A 23,788-nucleotide genomic window follows, 5' to 3' on the forward strand; every position below is an offset into this window, starting at 1 on the left:
GCGGTCCACTCGGATGACTACCTATTTGATTTATTCCGCTTAAACATGTCAAAACAGCTTTCTCATATCGAAATATCTTACAATTTCACTTTACGGGTTTCCATAATAATTCAGCCTTTTTTCGATGTTTTCGCGAATAACTGCATCATTTGGGTTTCCAGACCGCACAACATGATTGGTGTCAGTGCGACCGGGTTTCAATTCAACAAACCATTGTTTAATGGATGTAATCGATGAAGCAGAGTCCGGTAATACTTTTAGAGTATTACTGTTTAGGAGCCACTGCTCAGTTTGGACGGTATTTTTCCCATCAAATAACAGTGATAAATCAACACACAAATATATATCATAATACAAGAAGAACTGATTACAACTAGTACTAACGAAGAACTTAAAGTGGAGTTCAGAAAGGGGTATTAACAGTTACGACTTCAGAAATATATTCCTTTTGTTTATCCTTCATTATAGACTGTAGTAAAAAACTCCACGTGTAACCATTTGCAATCTATTTTTTCGTTAGTAAATTGGTAACAGCGCTTAAAACCATTTCCACTGTGTTAGAAGTTGGAAGAGCTATCAAAAACTTTTTTACTACAGTCCATAATGCAGGATAAACAAAAGAAATAGCTTTCTGAAGTCAGAACATGTCATGTTTAAAGTAGGACATACTGAAATTAGCTGGTTAATTAATTAAAATTATAAAAAATGAAATAAAATATATGTAATTGTAAAATAGGGAAAACACCTGGCATAACTGATAAAATGTTACCAATTCGGGAAAAACTCCTGTTATTGAACTGTGTCAATTGTAGCGAGGGCAACATTTAGGATTGGCGTCGCAGTCGCACGGTGTGAGGGAATGGACGTGATACTACCGCGAGAAAGAGTCATCGTCGACACAAGACTGTAACCATATGTGTTAGCGATTTGGAACATGATAATTTAAAAAGATAATGTAGATATATAATAATAAGTAATTAAAATATATAATTAAGTAAGATCATACTATAATAAAATAATATACTGTAAGGTCGTATTATAATGGAGTAATAAAAATATTAACAGCGAAATATTATGTAAATCTTATATACTAAAACGCTAAGCCCTTTTCTTGTCCACCACTTTACTCAAAAACCATATTAGATAATTAAAATATTTTTTCGGAATATTATTAGTATTACGTATGAGATTGTCAAGATATACTTTTGGTACAAAAATTCATTTCCGGTTTTGAGATGACCGGAAGTTAAAATTTACTTTAAGTTTTAGACCCCACAATGTATATATGGATCGAAAGGTCTCGTCGAGACGAATCTAAATATGTACTCCGGTTGCGATCCGACACCGGAAGTGACCCGAAACGCGCATAAAACGTCAAGATAGCATAGCAAAATTTCAGCAAAATTAACTGCTAAATGATATCCATGTCGACATATGATGAACTAAAGTTGCATTCCGGTTTTGAGGTCGACTTCCGGTTTCGTTTTTATTAGTCAAATCAATAGAGAATTCAACGTAGAGTTCAAAAATGTAAGTTCACGAAGTTATCATTTATAGTTTTTGAGTTATTGATAAAAATATTTTTACTTTCGGTCATTGTATATATTGTATATTTTTCTCGCAAAATAAAAATTTCATTTAAAAAACACGGACCAGCTCGATGTCGAGTTGGTCCGCTAGTAAATACTAAATACTTTTCCAAACAGAAAGGAGTATCAACAGTTCTGACTTCATAAAGCTATTTCTTTTGTTTATTCCGCATTATGTACTGTAGTAAAAAAATGTTTGATAGCTTTTCCAACTTTCTACCTAGTGCAAAGGGGTTTTAGCACGGTTACCAAAGTACTTTCAAAAATTTCGACAATTTAATTTCGAAAATTGAAGATATTGGCGGATGCGCCCAGTCAAATTTTTATGCAAATATCAGCAACAAGAAATTGTTGGCCACTAATAAATAGTAATGTGGACCCACGTCATGTAGTAGGAAACAATGAAGTGAATTATATTAGAAAACACATGCGAAATTGCTAATAATGGGAGCAATTTAGAAAGATTTAAACCAATGAAAATCTTTCCAGGAACCTGGAGCCATAACTGTAACTGGTATGTAGGAAAATTATGTTTTGTATATTAAAATAAATACTCAAATGATTGTCTCGTTTGAGTAAGCATGCATCTTTGTTTGTGAACAGTATGCAGATATGTTTTAATGCAATCTCCCTGTCTGAAATCTCAATAAAGATGAGAACGCGAGAAGAAAAGAGACTAAGAGAGAGGTTGCAGTGGGACCTCCCCCTTGGGAAATTCTACATACATATACATAAACATTTTTTTATGCAATAATCACTACGGTCTCTGGCTAGATACATATTTACCAATTTTGTACATGCCTTTATACATAATACAAATCGACAACGATTCCCACAAGTATAATATACTATATTATGTATTATGTATATAAATTATGTATTAATAGATATATAAGATATTTAACACATATCTACAACAGGCGTAAATCGTATAATCAAATAAAACACACAATTTTTTAGATCAAGTACTGAATTAGCTTGTTGCAATGACAAAGAATGTGACGAAGGCTGATATTAGGAAAAAGCAATATATTCATATAACGCACTAAATCAAGAAGAGGTATATAATAGCACATATAAATAAAAACATTACAAAAATATAAAATTAATTACTAATGTTTTGTTTTGATGGCGTTTCGGCCTACTAAGGATCACGAAAATTTTTTCATCTTTCTCATGACTGACTTTTCCTACTCTGCCATAAGGTTTTCATTTTAATCGAATGTTCCTCTTTTGTTTTTTATGACCACCGGATAGCGGGTCGAAAAGCTTAGATAGTGAGAGTGATCTGGTTCTTAGTAGATTTCACCTTATGTCTAAGACTTAACGATCTTGGAGGTCATCGGTTGGAATTTCTGTTTTTTTGCAAATCTTGATGAGATGATGATCTTAAAATTGAAAAGTGAATGCAATGGGCAAGTCTTGATGATTGTATCTTCGGAGGAATCTATTCTCTTTAATTGGTCCTCAATCATTGTAATGATAATTGACGGGGTTTAAACCGGAAAACTGGTGAGTTTAATATTAATTCCTGTAATAGTAGTATTAATCTCAGCTCTAGGTTTAATTGACTAACCGCGGAAATCTTTCGGAACATTTTATATATATATATATATATATATATATATATATATATATATATATATATATATATATATATATATATATATATATATATATATATATATATATATAATAATATTCGTATTTCGGTTCCTTGCAATTTTTCTTGACAATTTCCATTAATTGATGACAATCATTCTATCCATAAATACGTGATTCATTATCAAGGCTTGTTTGAAATGAGTAGCACGCGAGTATTAATGTAATTTCTTCCAATTAAATAAATCACTGAACAAACATCAATGCATCACGGAGTACGTTAAGTATTTCGTTGTAAATTTATCTGAGATAAAATAATGTTACAGGCAAGAGGCAAAAACATTCTAGACTCGCGGGAAATAAATATTCGGTTTACTTATATATGAAATATTGCGACAAGTGGCGCGTATAAGGTTCTAGGAAATAAATAGTAAATAATAAAACACAGGAAATAGGTACATACTATTAAATAGATTATATTAACAGGGTAACAATAAAGATGTTGGTAAAGACTTATTTTTAAACGGTTTATGATTAATGATATAGTCGTAAGAGCCCACTGCAAGATCACTACGTTCATATCGTAGTTAATCAAACTCACATCTTTCCATATATTTCCATACATTGATAACAGGTCAAAAAGTGGACGCGAATAGTTTCAATTAATGGTATATATGTTTTGAACAAAAAATTTATTTTTTAAATAAATATACGTTGCTTATGACGTATATGCATATTTTTTTATATCAAATTAGAGCAAACTTTTTTTAACATGATGATTCATGAAATAAGGCTGCTTGAGAAAAAAATAGAGTTGGCGAGCAACAACACTAGTTTGACAATTGATAATATGTATATTATTAACACTATCTATCGTCGCATCCTTTAAGAACTCACCCAACTGTCACTAGCCATGTCCAACCCTATCGACGCATGCTTTAAAAAGTCACACAACTGACACTAGCCATTTAAATCAGTGACGTTGAGCACGAGCTTTCATTTACTTTATCTTTATAGCTCGCGTTTTTAACAGCTGGCAACCCTAATTTGTGACCATTTTTTCTCGGGCAAACTTATAAAATCATATTAAAAAAATAGCTTTAATTTGATATAAATAAACATGCGTATACGTCATGAGCAGTGTATTTTATTTAAAAAATAAATGAATGAAATTTTTATTCAAAAATTAATTACCATTAACTAAATTAAAACTATTTGTGGCCTCTTTTTGACTGGCAATCTGTTATCAAATGTACAGTACAATGTAATGTACGTTATTCTTAAATGTACGTAAAAATGTGAGTTTGATTACCTAGTTATGGACGTAGTGATCTTGCAGTGGGATCTCGTACTAATAGTTTAACAGAAGTTATTGAGATTAGAAAGATAGAGAAACATAATATAACAATGAACACTACGAAATACAAAAATGTTTTCTTTCCTGAAACACATTGAACATTTTAATACCGATTCGTACCGAACAACAGATCCCAGGTGACAAATGACAGCTAAATATATCACAAAAAGAAAAAATTCTGCACTAATTGATAATATTTTAAGTAATAATTTACACTTAGGAATAAGTTACCTTCAATAACTTATTTTAAATAAGATACTTTAAATTTTTTATGAAAACTCACCTAATGTCTGATGAAAGATTTTGTCGAAATTTACTTCATTCTTCTTTTCCAGGTACTTGTGCATAACACTTCGAACGCTAGAACAAAAAAGAAAATCATTTACGGGTACAAAAATTCAGATTCTGCAGTATACAATTCAAGATTGAGGTAAAGATACAATTCTAATATATTAGATATATATATATATATATATATATATATATATATATATATATATATATATATAGGATATCCAGAAACTTTCTTTCCAAAAATACTGCAAATTCGGAAACTTATATGATGTTAATATAAGTTATATATATATATATATATATATATATATATATATATATATATATATATATATATATATATTAATATGTCATTTTAATCATTGCTATCAATAAGTTCTTACAGACACTTACTGCCTAAGGACTAGCAACCTCAGTGAAACTCTTCGTTAACATGTGACCAATTGCGTTTATAAGTTAAACATCCTAGTTTTTTAATATCAAAGATGTAATTTAGTTAATTTAACTACATTTAAAAGGTTTTTACCCATATATTTACCGCCTTCAAACATGTAAATCCGGTAAGTCTGACTTACACCACATTTTGTTATAACCTTGGTCACAATTTTAACTTTCACGTTTGCTTTAATGAAACTGGTAAAACTTATTTTAGGAGAGCACTGATGATGGAATAGTTATTCCGAAAATATTCTGTGATGTAGCCCAATAGGGTTTTTTATATTAATAAACCTTTTATAAAGGATTTTTTTTAATAAAAAGTATGCGATTCATGGTATACAGTCAACTACAGGAATTTAGTTCCCTTGTGAACTCTTTAAAGGTGACTCATTACAATTTTTTTAATTCACAAACGTTCAGAACAGTTTTCGTTTAACCGAAAGGTTTAATTCTAAAAGGTAATGCATTTATCTTAATCGTTATTTGTTCATAAGGAGTTCTTTTGAATATCATTCTTTTCAATATGAAGGCATTGGTTTCCAATCCTATTTTGTGGCTTTATTTTGGTAGTGTATCCATGGTTTTAGTTGTTCTTCTGGTTCAGCTAATATTATCATAGCATCGGTGCGTATCCGTGCGAGGTCGCAATTGGATTTTATTTGTGTCGAGGCAGTACTAAGGACATACTGATCTCTGTAAATCACTTATATAGAGCCTTTACTGTAGCATATGGGACTAGCTATCAGGGCATTGGCACAGAAGGATGCTGGCTCTGCCATTTCCCATTGGACTGCTCAGGTGGAACGTCAGCACAAACTGACCCAGGTTATCTTTAACAGAGGCAAAAGGATCGGTCGCTCTCCCCAACTGGGAGAGAAGGGCCTTTCTTGTACAAGTATGATGATCCTGTCCTAACTACATATAGGTTCACGCTAATGAAATATTTGAAGCTGGTGAAAGAGGTAGTATCGTATATCATGATATGTTGGACTGTTAGACGCTTTGCTTCCTACAAGTCGACTAGAGAGAACATCATACCGGCACTGCTACAGCAGGGTCTGGACCTCATTGCTATTTAGGGCCAGTCTTGCAATAAGGTCTTACCTGGAAGAAGACAAGGGGGTATTTATCACTAAGCCGGGTAAAACTGACTTTATCCTTGCTAAATTGTTCCAACTAATCAACCTCTCATTCTTCTTTCTGAAGACTCTTGAGGAACTAGCAAACAGTTTGTACGTGACGGAGTATTAAAAAGAGTTGAAAATCTTGTTAAACGACTCTGCTCTACTTTATTCAAAGGGTGGAGCGAGTGCTCAATTACAAGAAGTAAGATATGAGTATATTCATAAACACTGAGGGTATCTGTCCAATCCTGTTCTGGTTCTACCGTGTCTACATCTTATTGGAGAGCACTAAGTCATGATGGTCGGTTTAGCTTTTCTGTTCTGTGGTTGGAAGCGACTGGTCGCTCTAAAGTCTTCGCGATCTTAGTCTGTGCCTAAGAGATTGTCAATAGGATTTGCCTTGGCAGCACCATCTCTACTTTGATCAACTTAATATGAGTAGGGGGCTTGAATCTGAGATTGGAGTGTCCTTCAGTACTGACCGGGTAGTCTCAGCGAGCTTCTCTCGCAAAAGTTCCAGAACTCTTGAGCTAGTGGTGCAGGTATGACACAAGGGATAGTAGTGGGAGAGTTTCAAATCTCAACTCCACTTTAATCTTTGGCGGCCAGTTTGCTTACTGGCCACTGTAAACTCAGACTACAGTAGGCACCTACACATACTTGGACTGATAGATAACCCAAAGTGTCATATGTGTAACGAAGGGGAAGAAACCTCCTCTTATACTCGTATGATGTGATCATCCGTTCCGTATAAAGATTAATTAGCAAACGCGGCAAAATTCATGATGGAACTAACCATTATTTAAACAGCTTGTCGTGTTATAACGCATCCTTAGATAACTATAGTAAGCTATATATAACTATTTTAACTCATATGTTGCTATTAATAGAATATCGTAGTTTGTGCTATGTTTTTAAGCACTGTAATATTTCTCATGTTTAATGAGGTGGAGTTAATTTGGTCATTAATAAAACACAAAACAATAAATTATTTCTTTTCTTACAAGTAGTTTGACGACTAACATTACCTGTTTGAAATAACAAGTCATTTTCAATTTTACACACGTTTTATTGTATTTTTTGCAAATTGATTTTTAATTCATTAACGATTTTCAATGGCTTTCACAAAAAAATATTTTTTTTAATCTTATTTATAATTGTTGTTAAATTAAAAACTAATTCGTTCATTCTTCACCATTACTACTTGTATAAGATAGTCATTCATTTATAAAATAATTAAGCCTCTATTAAATCACCAATATCTGCATATTTAAAATACTTTTCTAGCATTGCTCTTACTTTCGTGATCGATATTTATAAGAAGACAAAAAACGTCGGCGATTTTTTTATAATGTGACACTGTTATTTCAATAGGCAATAAAAATGGGATAAAGTGCTTGTTTATTATATGTTTACTACCCATTAAATAATTTATTTCTCCATTTAAACAATCACCTTGATTGATTTATTGTTTTTGAAAAAACTTACAGACCTATTTGTTTGTACTGTTTTATTACACTAACAGTAAAAAGATACGTAACACAGCTCTTCTTCTTCGTGTACCCTGGTACCCTCGTGGACAGGTATGGGACCAAAGAGATGTCGGATTACTAAAAGTTTCCGGATTACCGAAAGTGATTATATCCTTGTTGGCATTATTTTGCTAGCAGTAGCCTACAATATTCTTAATTCATTGCTTGTTCTTTTATCTCCTTTAACATCAAAATGTTTTCAAAGTCATATGCTCTCTCCTCGCACCAACGCATCAAAGTGTTTGCAGCCAATATAGCATCATCACAGTTGACGGTGAAAGATGTTTCATCCTGTTCTTCCTGGGTCAAGCGTTCATCAGATTCTGTCATTTATTTAATTATTTCTACATCTGTTAAGTCAGCATTGAGATTGTCATATAAAATCCACTCTTGTAAAGCTTCTCTTGATTCTAATGAATTAGTCATATTGTTGCAAATTTGAAGGGCAGCATCTAGTACAACTTGCTCAAGTTGGTCATTAATACTTTGTTAGCTTCTATTGGATAGAGTGGGTTGTTGGGTCAAATATTCTTCCAAGATTTAATCAGTGTAGTAGGCAAACACAGCATTGATAATCGCATCTTTAATCTTTAAAGTTTTTCAAAATTGCAGTGATGTCAGCATTAGGTTGACTTACAATATCCACAAGGAGTTATTTCTTGTAGTCTGCTTTGAGAGTTTTAATAATGTTTTGATCCGTGGGCTGAATCAATGTAGTAGTATTTTTCGGTAAGTACATTGTCTCGATATATCGATCGGCAGTTTCGATTTTTAATTCGTCCTTATCAGAATGTCCTGGAGCGTTGTCTAACAAGAGGAGGGCTTTCACTGGCAATTTCTTTTTTCTTAGCTCATCTTTAACTTGTAGGACAAAGCTGTTCTTGTACTAATCCAGAAAAACTTCTTTTGTCACCCAGACACGGCTTTGCCACATATACTTAATTGGTAGCTTCTCAATTTTAAAATTTTTGAAGGCACGAGGTTTTTTGGACTTACCCACGATTAGCAAATATTATTTTAATTTGGGGGACGCATTTGCGCATACCATGAGACTGACACGTTCTTTCTGAAGTTTTTCTACCAAAACTTTTTTTTCGTTTGAAGTGACAAATTATTGGAAGTTGCCGCCAGTTTAGACCGGTTTCATCAGCGTTATAAAGTTGTTCAGGAATTAGGTCTAATTCGGCGATTTTGTTGCTCAACTGATTAAATTCAGATATCTCAGACTCATCTGCACCAAACTTCTCTCCACTCATCTGCAAAATCGAATTCCGTACCGTTTTTTGAAGTTTTCGAACCAACCTTGACTAGCACTGAAATCAGTTTTCTTTGTTAATTCCTGATAAACAAACTAAATTTTTATTTTTTAAAATGTCACCTGAAATGGGAGCGTGTCTGCTTCGTTGTTGCTTAAACCAGATGCGCAGAGCTTCTTTAACATCTGAAAATTCACTCATTTTAAGGGTTTTTCTGCTCTTAGAATCATTCTCTACAAATTTTTACATAATATCGTACACTGTAGCTAGTCCAATATCATAGAATCTAGATATCGCAGTCGGAGTTTTACCACACTCACATCTGTTACTAATATCCCATTTATCTTTTAGAGTTAGCGTTTTGTGCTTTAGTTTTGAATTTGTGCTCGCCATTGAACTGAACTTTCTAAACGAATTAAATAATAGTTTGGCACTACGTATTAGTGTATCTAAAAACCCTATCGAACCAAACTGCTCACGGAAAACACACGAAATGAAGCATCCGGTAAGAATGAGATTCACGTTGCGACAGGGTTCAGTACATGTAGACACGGCGGCGACCTTGAGGGAGGTGCGTCGGACTACCAAGCGTGTCAGATTGCAAAACGTCGGAGTATCAAGGGTGTACTGTACCTTGAAAATGCTTCTAAAAGCGGCTCTAGCCTGCTCAATTCTGGACGTTACAATTTAACTGACATCCAAAGTTATCAATTTGATCAACTTGCTCAAGTCTGGTACTATTTACATATAGAGACGGTTGTATATTCTGTTGTTTACTTATCACGAGTATTTTCGTTTTCTGCATGTTCAGATCCAGACCTGCTTCCTTAAAGCTCTCAACGTCACTGACAAGTAATGGTTGTAAATCGTCTTGAGTAGAAGCTAAGTGTACTGTGTCGTTCGCATATTCACAATTATTTCTTTTTTTAATATTGTTCTGAAGCTATTTTCTTGTGGCATTTTAAGGTAACTACTATTTAAATGGGAATAAGCCACAATTAAAGGTTAAAGTAAGTTTATTGACGTTTCAATTTCCACTTCGGAAATCGTCCTCAAAATACAAACATTAGTAAAAAAAAACAAAATTTGTTTAATTCGGCCAAGTCGGACAAAGGCAGCCTGATAAAGTAATCTGCATGTTTCGGTACTTCTTTTAAGGAATAAAAAAGCTTAAAGATATACGAAGAACTAGGTTTATAAAGATACAAAATTCTAAAGTACCGTTACATTCTCATAAAAGACTACATCGACACCTCTCCTACGGCGCAAAGGGAGATTTTTGCATACGGCCATTGGCGTAGCTGCTGTAATTGCAAAAGATTTTAAAATTAATCACAAAAAGTATATAGTAATTAGTTACTAATCTTATTATAAAAAAAATGTTACAAAACATTGTGAAAATAAATTTTTCAAAAACATTTCATAATTTCATGAGTCTACGCAGCAGACGTGAAGATCTCGATCAATATATCTAAGCACGTCTCAATAACAACATTAAAAGCAAATAGTACCTCTCTTATGCCTTAAACTTTATAGGAGCCCAATGAGTGTGGCGAATATCCAATTCTAGTTTGAAGTCTATTCTGATATGACTGATAAAAGGGTTTTTGGCATGTGTGGGACTAATTTTTCTTCAAGATTCTATCTCCACTGTTCCAGTCTTTGTTCGAATTAAGTGGTTTATTGTATTGAAATAACACACAGTTATATTTAGAAATATTCATTTTTGACTTTTCAAATTTCAGCTCTTCTTTTCGACATCTTTCGAAAACTAGTTTCTAGCTGTACCTCAACACGTCGAAGTTTTTAATTGTATAAGCATCAAAATGCTTATATAGAAAATATAACAATTAAAAAACAGAAAAAAACGCAATATGTCAAGAACTCCAGAACCATATTCGTTCTAATTACCTTTCTTTTCAATTTGATTTTAATGAAAGAAAGAATAGCTTTCAATCAGAATTATTTTGAAATAGTAAGCTGCATGCTGCATTGTATTATTAGACCTTTTTCATTTTACCTTTTGCACTAATAACTCGTGTTTGAACTCGTGTTATTCCTTTTTTTATCTTTTTTGTATTAAAAATATCTTTTAGACGCGAATTGAAGTAGTGGGATGAAATTGAAATATTAGAGACACGGAAAAGCAGCTAGAGGCGCTTCTCGAGTTTTTAATTTGTATCGTCAAGGCAAAAATATGAGATATAAACTTAATCAATTCAGGTAAAGTGGCTACGTTTTGGAGTTAACAAGATCGTCAAGGAATAGTTACTAACGAGGTTATTAATGTTGCTAGGTCACATAGGATTGATGAAAAGGTTATAAAGGTTCTCAAGTTATCGTAAGAATTAGGAGTGAGTAGTATAAATTATTTTAGAATCCCTCATCAACACAGATTAACTCCTATAAATAGTAACCAAAATGCAAATAATTAAATTAAATGAATGTAATTTCGACAGTCGAATTTTGCCAAAACCATTTGGGAGGCGTTAATCGAAATCCAGGTTTAATGTACACCGCATGTGTGTTGGATGAATACACTTTTTACCTGGATGAACAAGTTAATCGTCAAAATTTTCAATACTACAATGATTGAAACGCTGATATAGTACGCAAATATCACAATTAACGTCCCGAAACATTTAATATTTGGACAGTAAATCTGGGTAACTGTACTATAGCAACATTTGTTTTGTAAATAAGACTCAATACTAGGTATAATTCATCTTATTGGTAAAAAAATATTTCAAGCATTACCAATGTAATGCACTTATATTATCTATTGCAAAGTAAAGTAGATTTACAAGAGATAACAGCCCCATGATTACATACAATAAATGCAACAATCGTCAGTTCTGTGGGAATGTTCTTATAGGATGACCATCCAAACGCCCCCACTAAACTTCACTGTATGTTCACGAGATTTTGCTCTAGTTATGTAGTTTGGTATGGTTGAAGTCTGAAATTTACGAGTAACAGATGACAATTTATAACAATTTTAATAGTTTGTACGAAATGTTCAATTTGTACGAATTGTCCCCAAATCGGGAATCGAATAAAAAAAGTGAATAATAGTATATTACTTTATGAGGCGGAGAAGCATGACTTCTTTGTCGCTTCTTTGCCGAATAAAGTATACTATTTTTTCTTTAAACGTAGCAATTTTCAACCATAAATAGTACAATTCATACGCTATTTTTACTCGAAATTAACTGTGACAACTATCAAAGTCGTCTAGATGTTAGAAATTAAAATAATTAAGTCGTCGGTGGGATTTGCGTCTCCCTGGTTACAGTTGTTTGACAGTTGTTTGCAATTATTAAAGACAGCTTATTGTTGTTGCAACCGCAAGCGCAAATTTAGTGCGAAAATGGAAAACCTAAACGAAATTGAGTCCGTGGCTAATGATGCAGTAGCACGTTTGGGGCCCTCCAAGTCCGGAATAAAGTATCAGTTAGCGTACAAGCACTTCCAAGAGTGGTGCGATACAAGAGGAGTACGGCAAGTTATCGAAGACGTTTTACTGGCATATTTTAATATAATGGAAAATGAAAATAAATGGAAATCTTCTACAATGTGGTCCCGATACTCTATGATAAAATCCGAGTTAGTTATTAGAAAAAATGTGGATATAAGCAAATTTTTTAATTTACGTGCCTTTCTGAAAAAAACAAGCGAAGGATATAATGCAAAGAAGTCTAAAGTTTTCACTAAAGACGAGTTTGATAAATTTTTGTTTGAAGCGCCAGATAAGTTGTATTTAGGATTAAAGGTAAAAAAAATTATATTGCAAAGCATGTAGTATACTCTACTAAATTATAAAAATATTTCAGATTGTTTTGTTAATTGGGGTTACCGGCGCCTGTCGATGCGACGAAATGGTAAAAATGAAGACTGTGGACATTGAGGATAAAGAAAATGTAATAATTATCAAAATCCCAACACGACAAATTAGATCTTTTACGATAATTGGTCAAAACTACATTAAACTGTATAAAAAGTATGCATCACTGCGGCCTGAAAATTTCAAAGAAAACCGATTTTTTATCAAGTACCAAAATGGAAAGTGTTACCGAAGCGTCATGGGAATACATTCGATCAGCGCAGTAGCCCAAAAAGTAGCTAGTTATTTAAATTTAAACGATGCAAGCACATACACGGGTCACTCTTTACGACGAACTTCAGCAACACTTTTAATTGATGGAGGCGGAAATCTAGAATGCCTCAAACGACATGGGGGCTGGAAATCAAGCACGGTTGCCGAAGGATATATAGAGGATTAAAATAAGAAATAAAAACGATAATGCTCAAAAAATTTTAAACCCTCATGATTCGCCAACATCGGGAATGATTGCTGAAAGTTATTCTTGACCATCAGTATCATCAACAATTACCAATGCGTATCAAGAGTCGGGAACATTTTTGCACGGTTTCAATTTTGAAAATGCCTCATTAACTAATTGTACTTTTAATATTACTATAAATAAAAATGATGTTTAATTGTTGTTAATGACATCTGTATTGTTGCTTTGTGACAACATTTTTCCCTCCGCCGTAAAGAAATGGGAAAAAAACTGCTGCCGGCGGAGACATCAAACTTTGACAGGATCAAGTTAGATAAGTAATGTCATCATTATTTGACGTTTGAAGAAAAAATTTTTTCTTACACTATCTTAAAGATTTCCGTAGTTGCAGATTTCTACTCCCAGATACTCGAATCTCGAGACGTGTTCGATTATTTCGACGTTAACGACTATTTTGCATCATTTGCCTGGCCCTACCCCTTAATGCTGTCTTTTTAATTTCTCCTATGACTTTGTTTATTACCGGGTTGAAGAGTTCCCTGTTGGATTCATGGGGTTAGTGTATAAATAGTAGATTACAGTGTTAACCAAAAGTCCCCTTCCCCCTCGTATCTTTTGTAAATTGTCTTCACTTTGGGAGGGTAGCATTGCGTCGTCTGCATAGCAGATTATTTTATGTTGTTTTTCTGTCATTTGGTATCCTTTTTTAGTTCTTACTTTTTTTATTAATTCATCCATAATCAGATTGAACAATAGAGAACTCGGGGAATCTCCCTGTCTTATCCCATTGCAAGCTTCAATAGGGTCGGTTAGTTCTTCTTCTACTTTTACTTTTATTGTGTTGTTTTGATAGATATTTTCGATCGTTTTGATTATTCCTAGAGGTATCTCTCTTGCATACAGTAAGTGGATAACGTCTTTTAATTTCACCCGGTCAAATGCTTTCTTAATGTCCACGAAACATAGATATGCCGGTTTGTTGTATTCTAATGATTTCTCTTTCACTTGTCTCATTATAAATATAGCGTCGGTGCATGATCTTCCCGATCTAAAACCTTGTTGTTCTTCTGCTAGTGTTATAATTTCATTCAATTTATTTGTTATCACTTTGGTCGTTAATTTTAGTGTTGTGTTTAATAAACTAATTCCTCTGTAATTTTCCGGGTCCGATTGGTTTCCATTTTTGAAGAGAGGTATTAGGATGCTTGATCACCATTCTCGAGGAGTTCTGTTTTGTTCTATTATTTTTTGGATTAATTTTAATAGTTTTTTGGTCAGATCTGGTCCTTCGTACTTTAGTGAGTTCGTTTGGTATTCTGTCCTCTTCTGATTATTTGTTATTTTTTAATTTCCTTAATATTTCCTTTATCTCTTGCCCCTCAATATTTATTTCTACGTTTGTCGTCACCTCTGGTGTTGGTGGTTCATTATCGTCCTTATTTACCTTTAGCAAATAGGGATCGAAAGTAGTCTACCCATGTTTTCTTCTGAATATGTTTCGTTTTTATTTGTTCGTTCATCTCTTTTTTTTGTCCCCTGATCATTTTCCATATTTCTTTTTGTGTTCCGTAGAAGTCCTGTTGCATCTACTTTGAGAAGCTATGCCAGTATTCCTTTTTTATTTGTCAAACTAAAGTATTCGTTTCATTTCTGATGCGTTTATGGTGGTTATATGCCTGTTGTGTTTATTGTGTTCTGTATTGTAAAAAGGCTTTCTTCTTTTTTTCACATTTTGTCTTTATTTCCTCTCTAAATCATAGTGTTTTCTTGTTTAATATGTTAGTGTTTGTTACTTTCCTCTCTTCAAGTGATTCTGTTGCTGCGTTAATTATGTTATTTTTGAGTTTTTCCCAGCTTTAATCTATGTTATCGTGATCTAATATTTCATTTCCAGCGATTTTCTCTGATATTCTTTTTCTGTATAAGTATTCCGTGGATTCCGTATTTAGTCCTTCGACTTTGATTTTTGTTTGTGTTGGCGCCGCTCTATTGGGTGTGAAGTATTTCAGGATGATTATTATTTTACATAATACTAGGCTATGGTCGCTATAGACATCTGCTGAGTTGAGGCATCTTACGTCGATGAATGTATATATTTGTTGGTTATGACATAATCTATCATAGATCTTTGTCCACGGGTGTTATTAAATGTATATTTGTGTTGATCTTTGTGGTCAAAACTTCTATTGTTGATTCTAAGTTCCTTATTCGTGCAGAAGTTTATCATCAGTTCTCCATTTTCATTTTTAACATCCTCGTTATGTTTTTGCTTGATTCCGGTAAAGTAAAAAACAACTAGAAAATTGAAAAACGACAAAATTTTTGACAAATAACCGTTAGTAAACGTTAGAATCTTTATTAATTAAGTGCGAACCTATAATTTTAGTATTTATTTAATTTATTCATCAAAATCAGCTTAAACACAAACAAAATTAGTATGATTGAAATAAAACGAGATATCGCTTGCCATAAGGTCCCATTTAAAATTATCGGGCTCTGTAACGTCATCTACGACTATTACGTCACCTGTTATGACTAGTTAAAATGCTTACGTCCGTTTATGTCCTTGCTCCAAATTTCACTATTATAAGTATTTATTTATTTATTGTATGGCATACAATAAGAACACATAATTAAAAATCAATATAAAACGATACATGGAATATTACAAACGAACATTTTATGTATTATTAACATAATGTAAAACATTTTAGGTCGCATTCAGGAACTCATCGAAAACTCCAGGGAATCGCCTTTGGGGCATTCTTCAACAATATGACGGACGGCCTATCGTTGTGCATCACAGTCACTCTCAGTAGTAAGGGCTTTTCCCCATCTATATAAGCTGTCAGCACATCTACCGTTGTTTGTTCTTATTGTGTTTAGCATTGTAAATGTATTGCGAGTCAGTTCAAAGCCTGGCGGTTTCTGATCGATATAGGCCATTTGTGGTGAGTCGCTCTCCAATTGTCTTCTCCAAGCGTTGGTAAGGTTGAAATGTTCCTGATGTAAGGAGTTGGCTCTTAGCAATGGAGGATATCTGGAGCGCAGTCTGTTTATTTCGATATCAAACTTATCATAGTGGATGGTTAGGTTGATGGTTAAACCTCGATTTTTCGATATTCTCTGAGAAGAGAATGACTTCTTCGCAGTTTCGGCGGTGGAATGTGACTCAGAATGGTAAGCCAATAGTTCAATGTGGGTCTAATTGTACCTGAGATCATTCGCATTGTCTGGTTTAATTGGGTGTCAATAATCTTTGTGTGTTTGCTATTGAGCCATGCCGGGGAAGCATATTTAGTGCCAAGTATACAAGTCCGAGAGCGGATAATCTGAGTAATATATAATATAACCGAAGGGGACTTTTGGCTAGCACTGTATAAATATGCTGTAAATAACCAGTACTGGTTACTCACTTTAAGCTGTATATTTAAGTTAATACCATATTAACATCTTAAAGGGGGAACAACGTATTTACCCTTCCCATTTAATTAGTTTGTAGTTACTTGAAACTTATTCTCTTTCACATTTTGAATATATGTAGTTTGACGATAATTGATGAATTATTATTCATCACAACACCCTCTCCACTCTATGTAAGACCATATTAATGATACGATGTGATTTAGATTATGCATTATAAAGATAAAATATTAAAAAGTAAGAAAAAGTAGCAGGTGAGCCCACAGTTTTACACACAGAAAATAAAATATGTCTTTGGAAATATAAAGATTTAATTACAGATCATGGCGTCTAGCCAATTTATCATTGCTTTATTCCTCATGTCACATAAAAATCTCATTTATTTTTACGATAATATCGTCTGTATCATGTTCATTGAAAATAATCTAGAAGTGATGTTGATATTGTTGACAAAAGTAAATTAATTTTTTTGGCTTGTTTTCATCGCTCGTAGTTATCGTTAAACCAAGTGGAAATCTAATCGATACCATATTTCCTTCTTGTTTTCGTGCTGCGGGTTTATTGCGTTTTCTTGCTGAATAAATGTTGAAAGCAGTGGATTCAGAATATTAATTTTTGTCTTATTGACTACGGCAGAATCGCTATTATTACATTTTGAAATTACTTTATAATAATTATGCGAATATTAATCATTGTCTTAATGAAAAAGATAATCATTCACCGTGAACAATATTTATACCTTAATCATTACATGTAATTGTTTTGAAAATTACTCAACCGAGGTTACGCCTTTCATGAAAGTTATTTTCGTATATTGTTATTTCAAGAGTAAAGTTTACTTGTTGTCAGTACATCTTAATTATTGTCTCTAATGTCAAGAGAAGATTATCACTGACAGTTACAGTATACAAATATGAAAATAATAAAATGAAAATAAACATTAATAATATTATTATTAAAATTATTAACAAACATAAGGAAAGATAAATAATACACACAGGGCATAAATAATTACACAAACACACATTTTTTCATGAAATATAGCTCCCCTACACTTCTTCCTATGACGTTGTTTAAAAACTAAGAAGACGAATAATGCATTAATATAGTTTATAATATATACGAATAGTGCATTAATTGTAGTTGTAAAATGTTCGTCGTAATTTCGAACAGCGACTTTATAATTGTATGAACGTAGGTGGATATCATTTTGAACATTTAATTAAACAATTATAACTGACGAGTAGATCTTTTGAATTATGAATCTATTAATTTAAAATTTAGTTTATTGTATTCACAATGCAAATACAATGCTGAAAAAGGACAACTTTAACCTAGGGATGAGCCACAATAGATCTCTTTGGTCGAGTGGAAGGATTGTAATAAGCGCCCACTCATATTGAACCTAACCAAACCTTACACCAGCAATCACATAAAATAAAAATAATCACATGCCCAATAAACCTATATAGAAGGAAAATGCATCGTTAGATTCATCAAGCTACAAAAAATATGGATAACACATTTAAAAAGCTGAGACTAAGAAGCAGTTATCAAGAAAATTGCCAAATGGCGGTCAGTGTTAAGTAGACTAAGGAGAAAACTCAAAAAGAGATGGGGGGACATATGTAAGTAAGCTTGGACGTATGTGCTGTAGGACCATATGCAGAGTCAGGAAATAATGAAGGAAAATTGTAGAAGGCACCAAGTGCCAAAATTAACTGCAGCACTAAAGAAGATTATTGGGCTGACTCCAACGAGAGCGGCAATAGAATTAGAATAGAATTTATTTGGTCAATATACAACAATGTTTTTGACAAGTCAAAGGAACAGTGACAATTATTACATACATCATATTAAAAATATACCTATAGCAAGTTTAGAACTTAAGTAACCTGTATAAGTACTCTAATCCAAATTATCGTCTAGAAAGATTGCTAATAGTTTCAACACTATTTCCTGAGATATACTTCAAATCAGAACTAAAAATAAAAAATTCTGATTTTTGTCTTCATTTAGCTTCAGCCCATTATGCAAAAACCAGTTTTTTGCTTTTTGAAAATCACTACTTATTTTGATTTTAAAATGATGTTGATTAATATCAGTATTAATGAGAGTTGTATTGTCTGCAAAGCATACGCAGACGCAGTTTATATGGAAAGTATAGTGAAATAAATCGTTCGGTTCTAAGAACGTAACTAGATCCTAATATTTAACCTTGAGGAACCCCATATTCGACAATGTTTAAATCAAAATAGATATTATTAAGAAAAACTGCCTGTTTTTATCAACCTTCAACTTCGAATTTTTTTCGAAGTTAATTAATTTTCCTTCAGTTGAAAAAACGTTTCTGGCTTATTTCAGATGCCCTGGAAGATGTTCTAGGAGCGGAAGTACTTGGGCAAGATTTAATAATAAACTGTGCTCACTATCTGCCTTTTATTTGATTTTTTCTATTTGTTAAGTATGATCAAACTAGATTCACAGTGTTTCCCCTAATACCGTATTTACGCATTTTTCCAACAGAAATTCATGCGAAACACAGTCAAAAGCTTTGGATAAGTCACACAATGTCAAAAACACAAAATTCCTTCCTCCAAGCCATCAACTATATCTCTCACAATTTTCTATATAGCTAGTGTAGTGCTACACTTTTTTCTGAAGCCATATTGATTACGGTGAAGTATTTTGTGTTTTTCTAGATATTCTAGAGATAGAACATTATGAATACTCTCAAAAATTTTGCCGAAAATGGGAATGATTTAGATGGCACGATAATTTCCAAGATCCCTTTTAGAACAGTGGTAGCGCACTTTTATTACTTCTAGTAGATCTGGGAAAATCCCTTCAGTAAGATAATTATTATAAAGGATAATTAATTTGTCAATAATTATATCGATAGTTTCCACAATTATTTTTTTGTTTAAGAAATAAAAATCCGTAGTGTGAATTTTTTAAGATACGCAAAATATTCCTAATTTCAAGATCACTAACAGACAATAAAAATAAAGAGTGGCAAGGGCAGTGTACATCTTTCAAAAATGGCTACATTTTCAAGTGTGGAATTAAAAGAACTTCTAATATGTTTAGATACTGAAGTAAAGTAATTATTGAAATCGTTTGATGTAGTCGTGGCGCTAGGAGAGAAGATGTTACGATGTCAATGATATTCAAATCAGCGTTCCATAAGATTATTTTGTGTTATTGTTGGTGCCTATCCTCTTAGCAATCACTTTGGTCCACATAACTTTGTTGACATTTTTTTTAATAAATATCGTATAGATATTTTCGTCGTAATTAAATTATTTTTCCTTTTTTTAGTATTTCATATTGATGATGTCAAAAATCAAATTCAGATATTCAACACTTGCTATTCAATGTATTATAGATAGAGTGAACAAAATAGAAACAGGATATTATAATAGATATACAGTACATTATTAAGAATATTTACTTAGTTAAAATTGCTATCATTGATTTCGAAAATTACTTGGTAATTATACAAATTATACAAAGCACTGAATAGATAAAAAATGCAATTATTAACGGAAGTTAATATAAACAATTTATAATATTATCTTGGAGTGGACTTACTTCAAGTTAATGTTAACAAACGCTATTGGAAAATTATGGTTTAACAGTTGATGTTATTTCTTGATCTAAGCAATTTTCTCGTATCTCTTTTATAATGAATTTAAGTTGTGTATGAGTCTGCTTTATAATACTTTATAATTTTAATCACAAAGCAACTAAAGACGCAAAACTGTCAATAAGAAAGCAATACAAGTGTAAAAACTAACATAATATGGGATATTCTTTACCATTAAAAATTAAACAAATATAAATTAAAACGAGGCATTTATTTCTCTAGAAATCTAAATGAAATACATTTGACAAAATCAAATCTACTAATTTTATTTTTTAATTCCGATCCACAAATTTTTGACGCTCTAGAAGTACTTTTCGGCACACTTTTTTTGGTTTCACAGAACTTCGTATTTTTATATAAGTGTCAATTTGAATATCTTTTAAAACTTCTAAAAATTTAAATATATTAGGGTGCGGATTGTAAAATAACGAATTAAATTTAGAATGGAAACTTTCACAGGCATTGGTTGTACGCTCAAGTGATGAACTGTTTTCCGCCCACATCTCAGGAGGGAAGTCTGCCTCTTCAGAAATATAGTTGTCCACCAAGTAGTCAGCAAATTGTTGTACGGCTTGGTGTTGTGCTGGTAATATTTCACTAAAGTCTAAAGCAAAACACTCATCTACTTCTAATGGATCTAAGAAAGGTAGACCAAACATATATCTAAGGTATTGTCCGACTTCATTGTCGTTTGAATACTCAGTAGCCAGACCAACTTTTTGAATTTTTCTCCACTATGATTGTCCGAGATGAAACCTACATCCTCTTATTTTCGCAGATGGAAACACTTCACTTACAGCTGCATGGATCGCTTTTTCGAAATCGGCATACACAACTTTGGGACTAAAATTTAAGTTCAATTTTTGATACTCCGTCTTTAAACAATCTAAGTGCTTGCTTAAAAATGTTAAGTTAGATACACAAGAAAAAGCAACAAATTGTTTTAACGGATCATTTTTCAATAAAAATTGTTCTTTTTGGTTGGTTGTCACTTCCACAGAGTTTAACGAGTCATGTACTTCCTGCGCGCACTTCGGAATTTTGGCAATAACTTGTTTTCTGCCATTATAAATATTTTTTCTAATCAAATGTACATCTTCCACAGTAAGACTTTTAGTGCCTCTTAAATTAATTTCGCTGTGTATCAACTTCAATAGTTTTTTACACAAATCATCCATTGTCTTTTAACACTATTACTTAATTTTTGCCGGTTTAACACTGTTTTTGATAAACTTTCATGTGTATGGTTATAACTACATTCGACTACACTATTATAAAGGTATTTAAAGTTTTAACAAATGCTTTGCAACTTCTTTCTACACACTGCCAACGTTTGATATTATTAGCAAGCATTTTATGGAAGTTATACTTGTAATTGTCAATAACTAACATTGACTTACCCTTTTCACTTAACATTTCACTTACTTTAGATTTCTCCATCATGAACTAGGTATAACGACATTCAAACTACAAAATTTCAGGTAGACTACTAATTACCTACCAATATTTTCAAAAAAATATATCAATTGCAACTTCTGATACGGAAAAACCCAATCAAATATTGAACAAGGGAATATGAGCTTTAACATCATAATACTTTAGTGATATCGTTAAAAAATTTTTAAGTAAGAAGTAGTGTTATATAGTAGTATTGTTTAAAAAAGACTCATTCAATAGGTAAATACAAAGTTTGAGAAGACATTATTCAAATATCTTTTCTAAGAAATATATGGCCGGAGTGAATTTACCTATGCCCCTTTTCTGGGGGGTATTAAAATCTGACCGCGGGAGCGAACTAGTATACACCCAAATCTTCAACCAAAAAAAAATCGAAATGAAAACAGAAGATGTTTTAAATGCGGAAGAATGGGACATTCTTAAAATAATTGCAAAAGCCGATCCCAAACAAGAAAAGAAGAACCAAAGACTGAGGCCAGAAGGTCGCCTAGAATGACATTCAGAAACCCGTCACATAGTCCTACCAGCAATACTATTAAATATAGTTCTCTAAGAAACCGATTTTCAACAAGTGACTACAGAAAAAGGAAAAAGATACTCTGCGATATACATAAGTATACTCTGCTATACTAGCGATAAGTAAAAATGAAATAGAAAGAGAATAGGTGTTTATTATATCGGAAGTGGGGAAAGTCCCGATGGAGTACGTACAGTTCCACAAGTGGAACTGTAAGAACCATACATTAAAAGTGTGTTACAAGAACTTCATAACAGCCTTTATGGAGGACATTTTGAAGTTGATGTACACTTGATAGAGGTGGAGGTAGAAGTCGGAAAAACGTTTTAGAGAAAAGATGCGTTCCAAGCCTTTTGATTGAGAGTTCTTTGAATTAAATTCATTTGGATCCTTATGCCTCTATATAATTTGGTATTTTAAGCACCCAAATCTGCACATAATTAATTTTATGGCAAATATGCACTTATACCCTTTTGTTTCTAACCCCTTCACTTGTACCAGAAATAATTTTAGCCTGTATTTTTATATATCTCGTACAAAGAAGTATGATTTTTCTCTCTTTTAAATGCAAAATAAAAATTAATCTATTCAGTTACGAAACTATTCACGGCCGCGGCCAAAATACACACCCGAGAATTTCATTTACGATTTTACTTTGTTTATATTATCATCCCGTATTGGATGCTGGCTGTTTTAAAATAGATCACTTCAAATCTGCTTTCTATTTTTCTCACTTGTTATTTTTCATAATAAATTTTAATATTGTTCCCATGCTAATTTTATTTTTTTTTTCTGGTTTGATTTAATATTTCTGTTTTTTGGGTTAATAATTTGATTATTAATTTGCAAACAAATTATGAAATCAGAAATATACGAAGTATTATTTGCCTAAATTGTTTGCGAACATTTTTGTGTTTTATAAAAATGTGTTGTGGTCTATTCGACTATTTTGTCAGGCATTTATTATGGTCCAGTGTTCCAGTGTTTAACACAATCGAATACTTTTTCAAATTAACCAGGAAACGTTTTAAATAGTGGTACTACATACATACAGCAACAGAAAAATATCACAAAATTTTACTCCTTAGTCTAGTGGTTAATACTTTACTGAATCTATTCTTTTTCTTTGTCAACCATTTTCCATCCACTCCTGAATGTAGGTCTCTCCCAATTGCTTCCATCTTTCTCTATCTTGCGCCAATCTAATCCACTGTTTGCCCGCCACTGCTCTTATGTCATCTACCC

General features: G+C 32.6%; 1 protein-coding gene across 1 annotated transcript in view; it reads right to left on the reverse strand.

Moving 5' to 3' along the window:
• The window catches only part of Gprk1 (G protein-coupled receptor kinase 1), a 608,846-nt gene that overhangs the window by 448,848 nt on the left and 136,210 nt on the right, over window positions 1-23,788 (reverse strand). Inside the window, exon 2 of the mRNA XM_072541130.1 lies at window positions 4,832-4,908. Within this exon, the coding sequence (XP_072397231.1) occupies window positions 4,832-4,908 (77 nt within the window). The remainder of the gene's footprint in view (window positions 1-4,831; window positions 4,909-23,788) is intronic.

Source organism: Diabrotica undecimpunctata, chromosome 8 (genome assembly GCF_040954645.1).
Source record: "Diabrotica undecimpunctata isolate CICGRU chromosome 8, icDiaUnde3, whole genome shotgun sequence".
Lineage (NCBI taxonomy): Eukaryota > Metazoa > Arthropoda > Insecta > Coleoptera > Chrysomelidae > Diabrotica > Diabrotica undecimpunctata.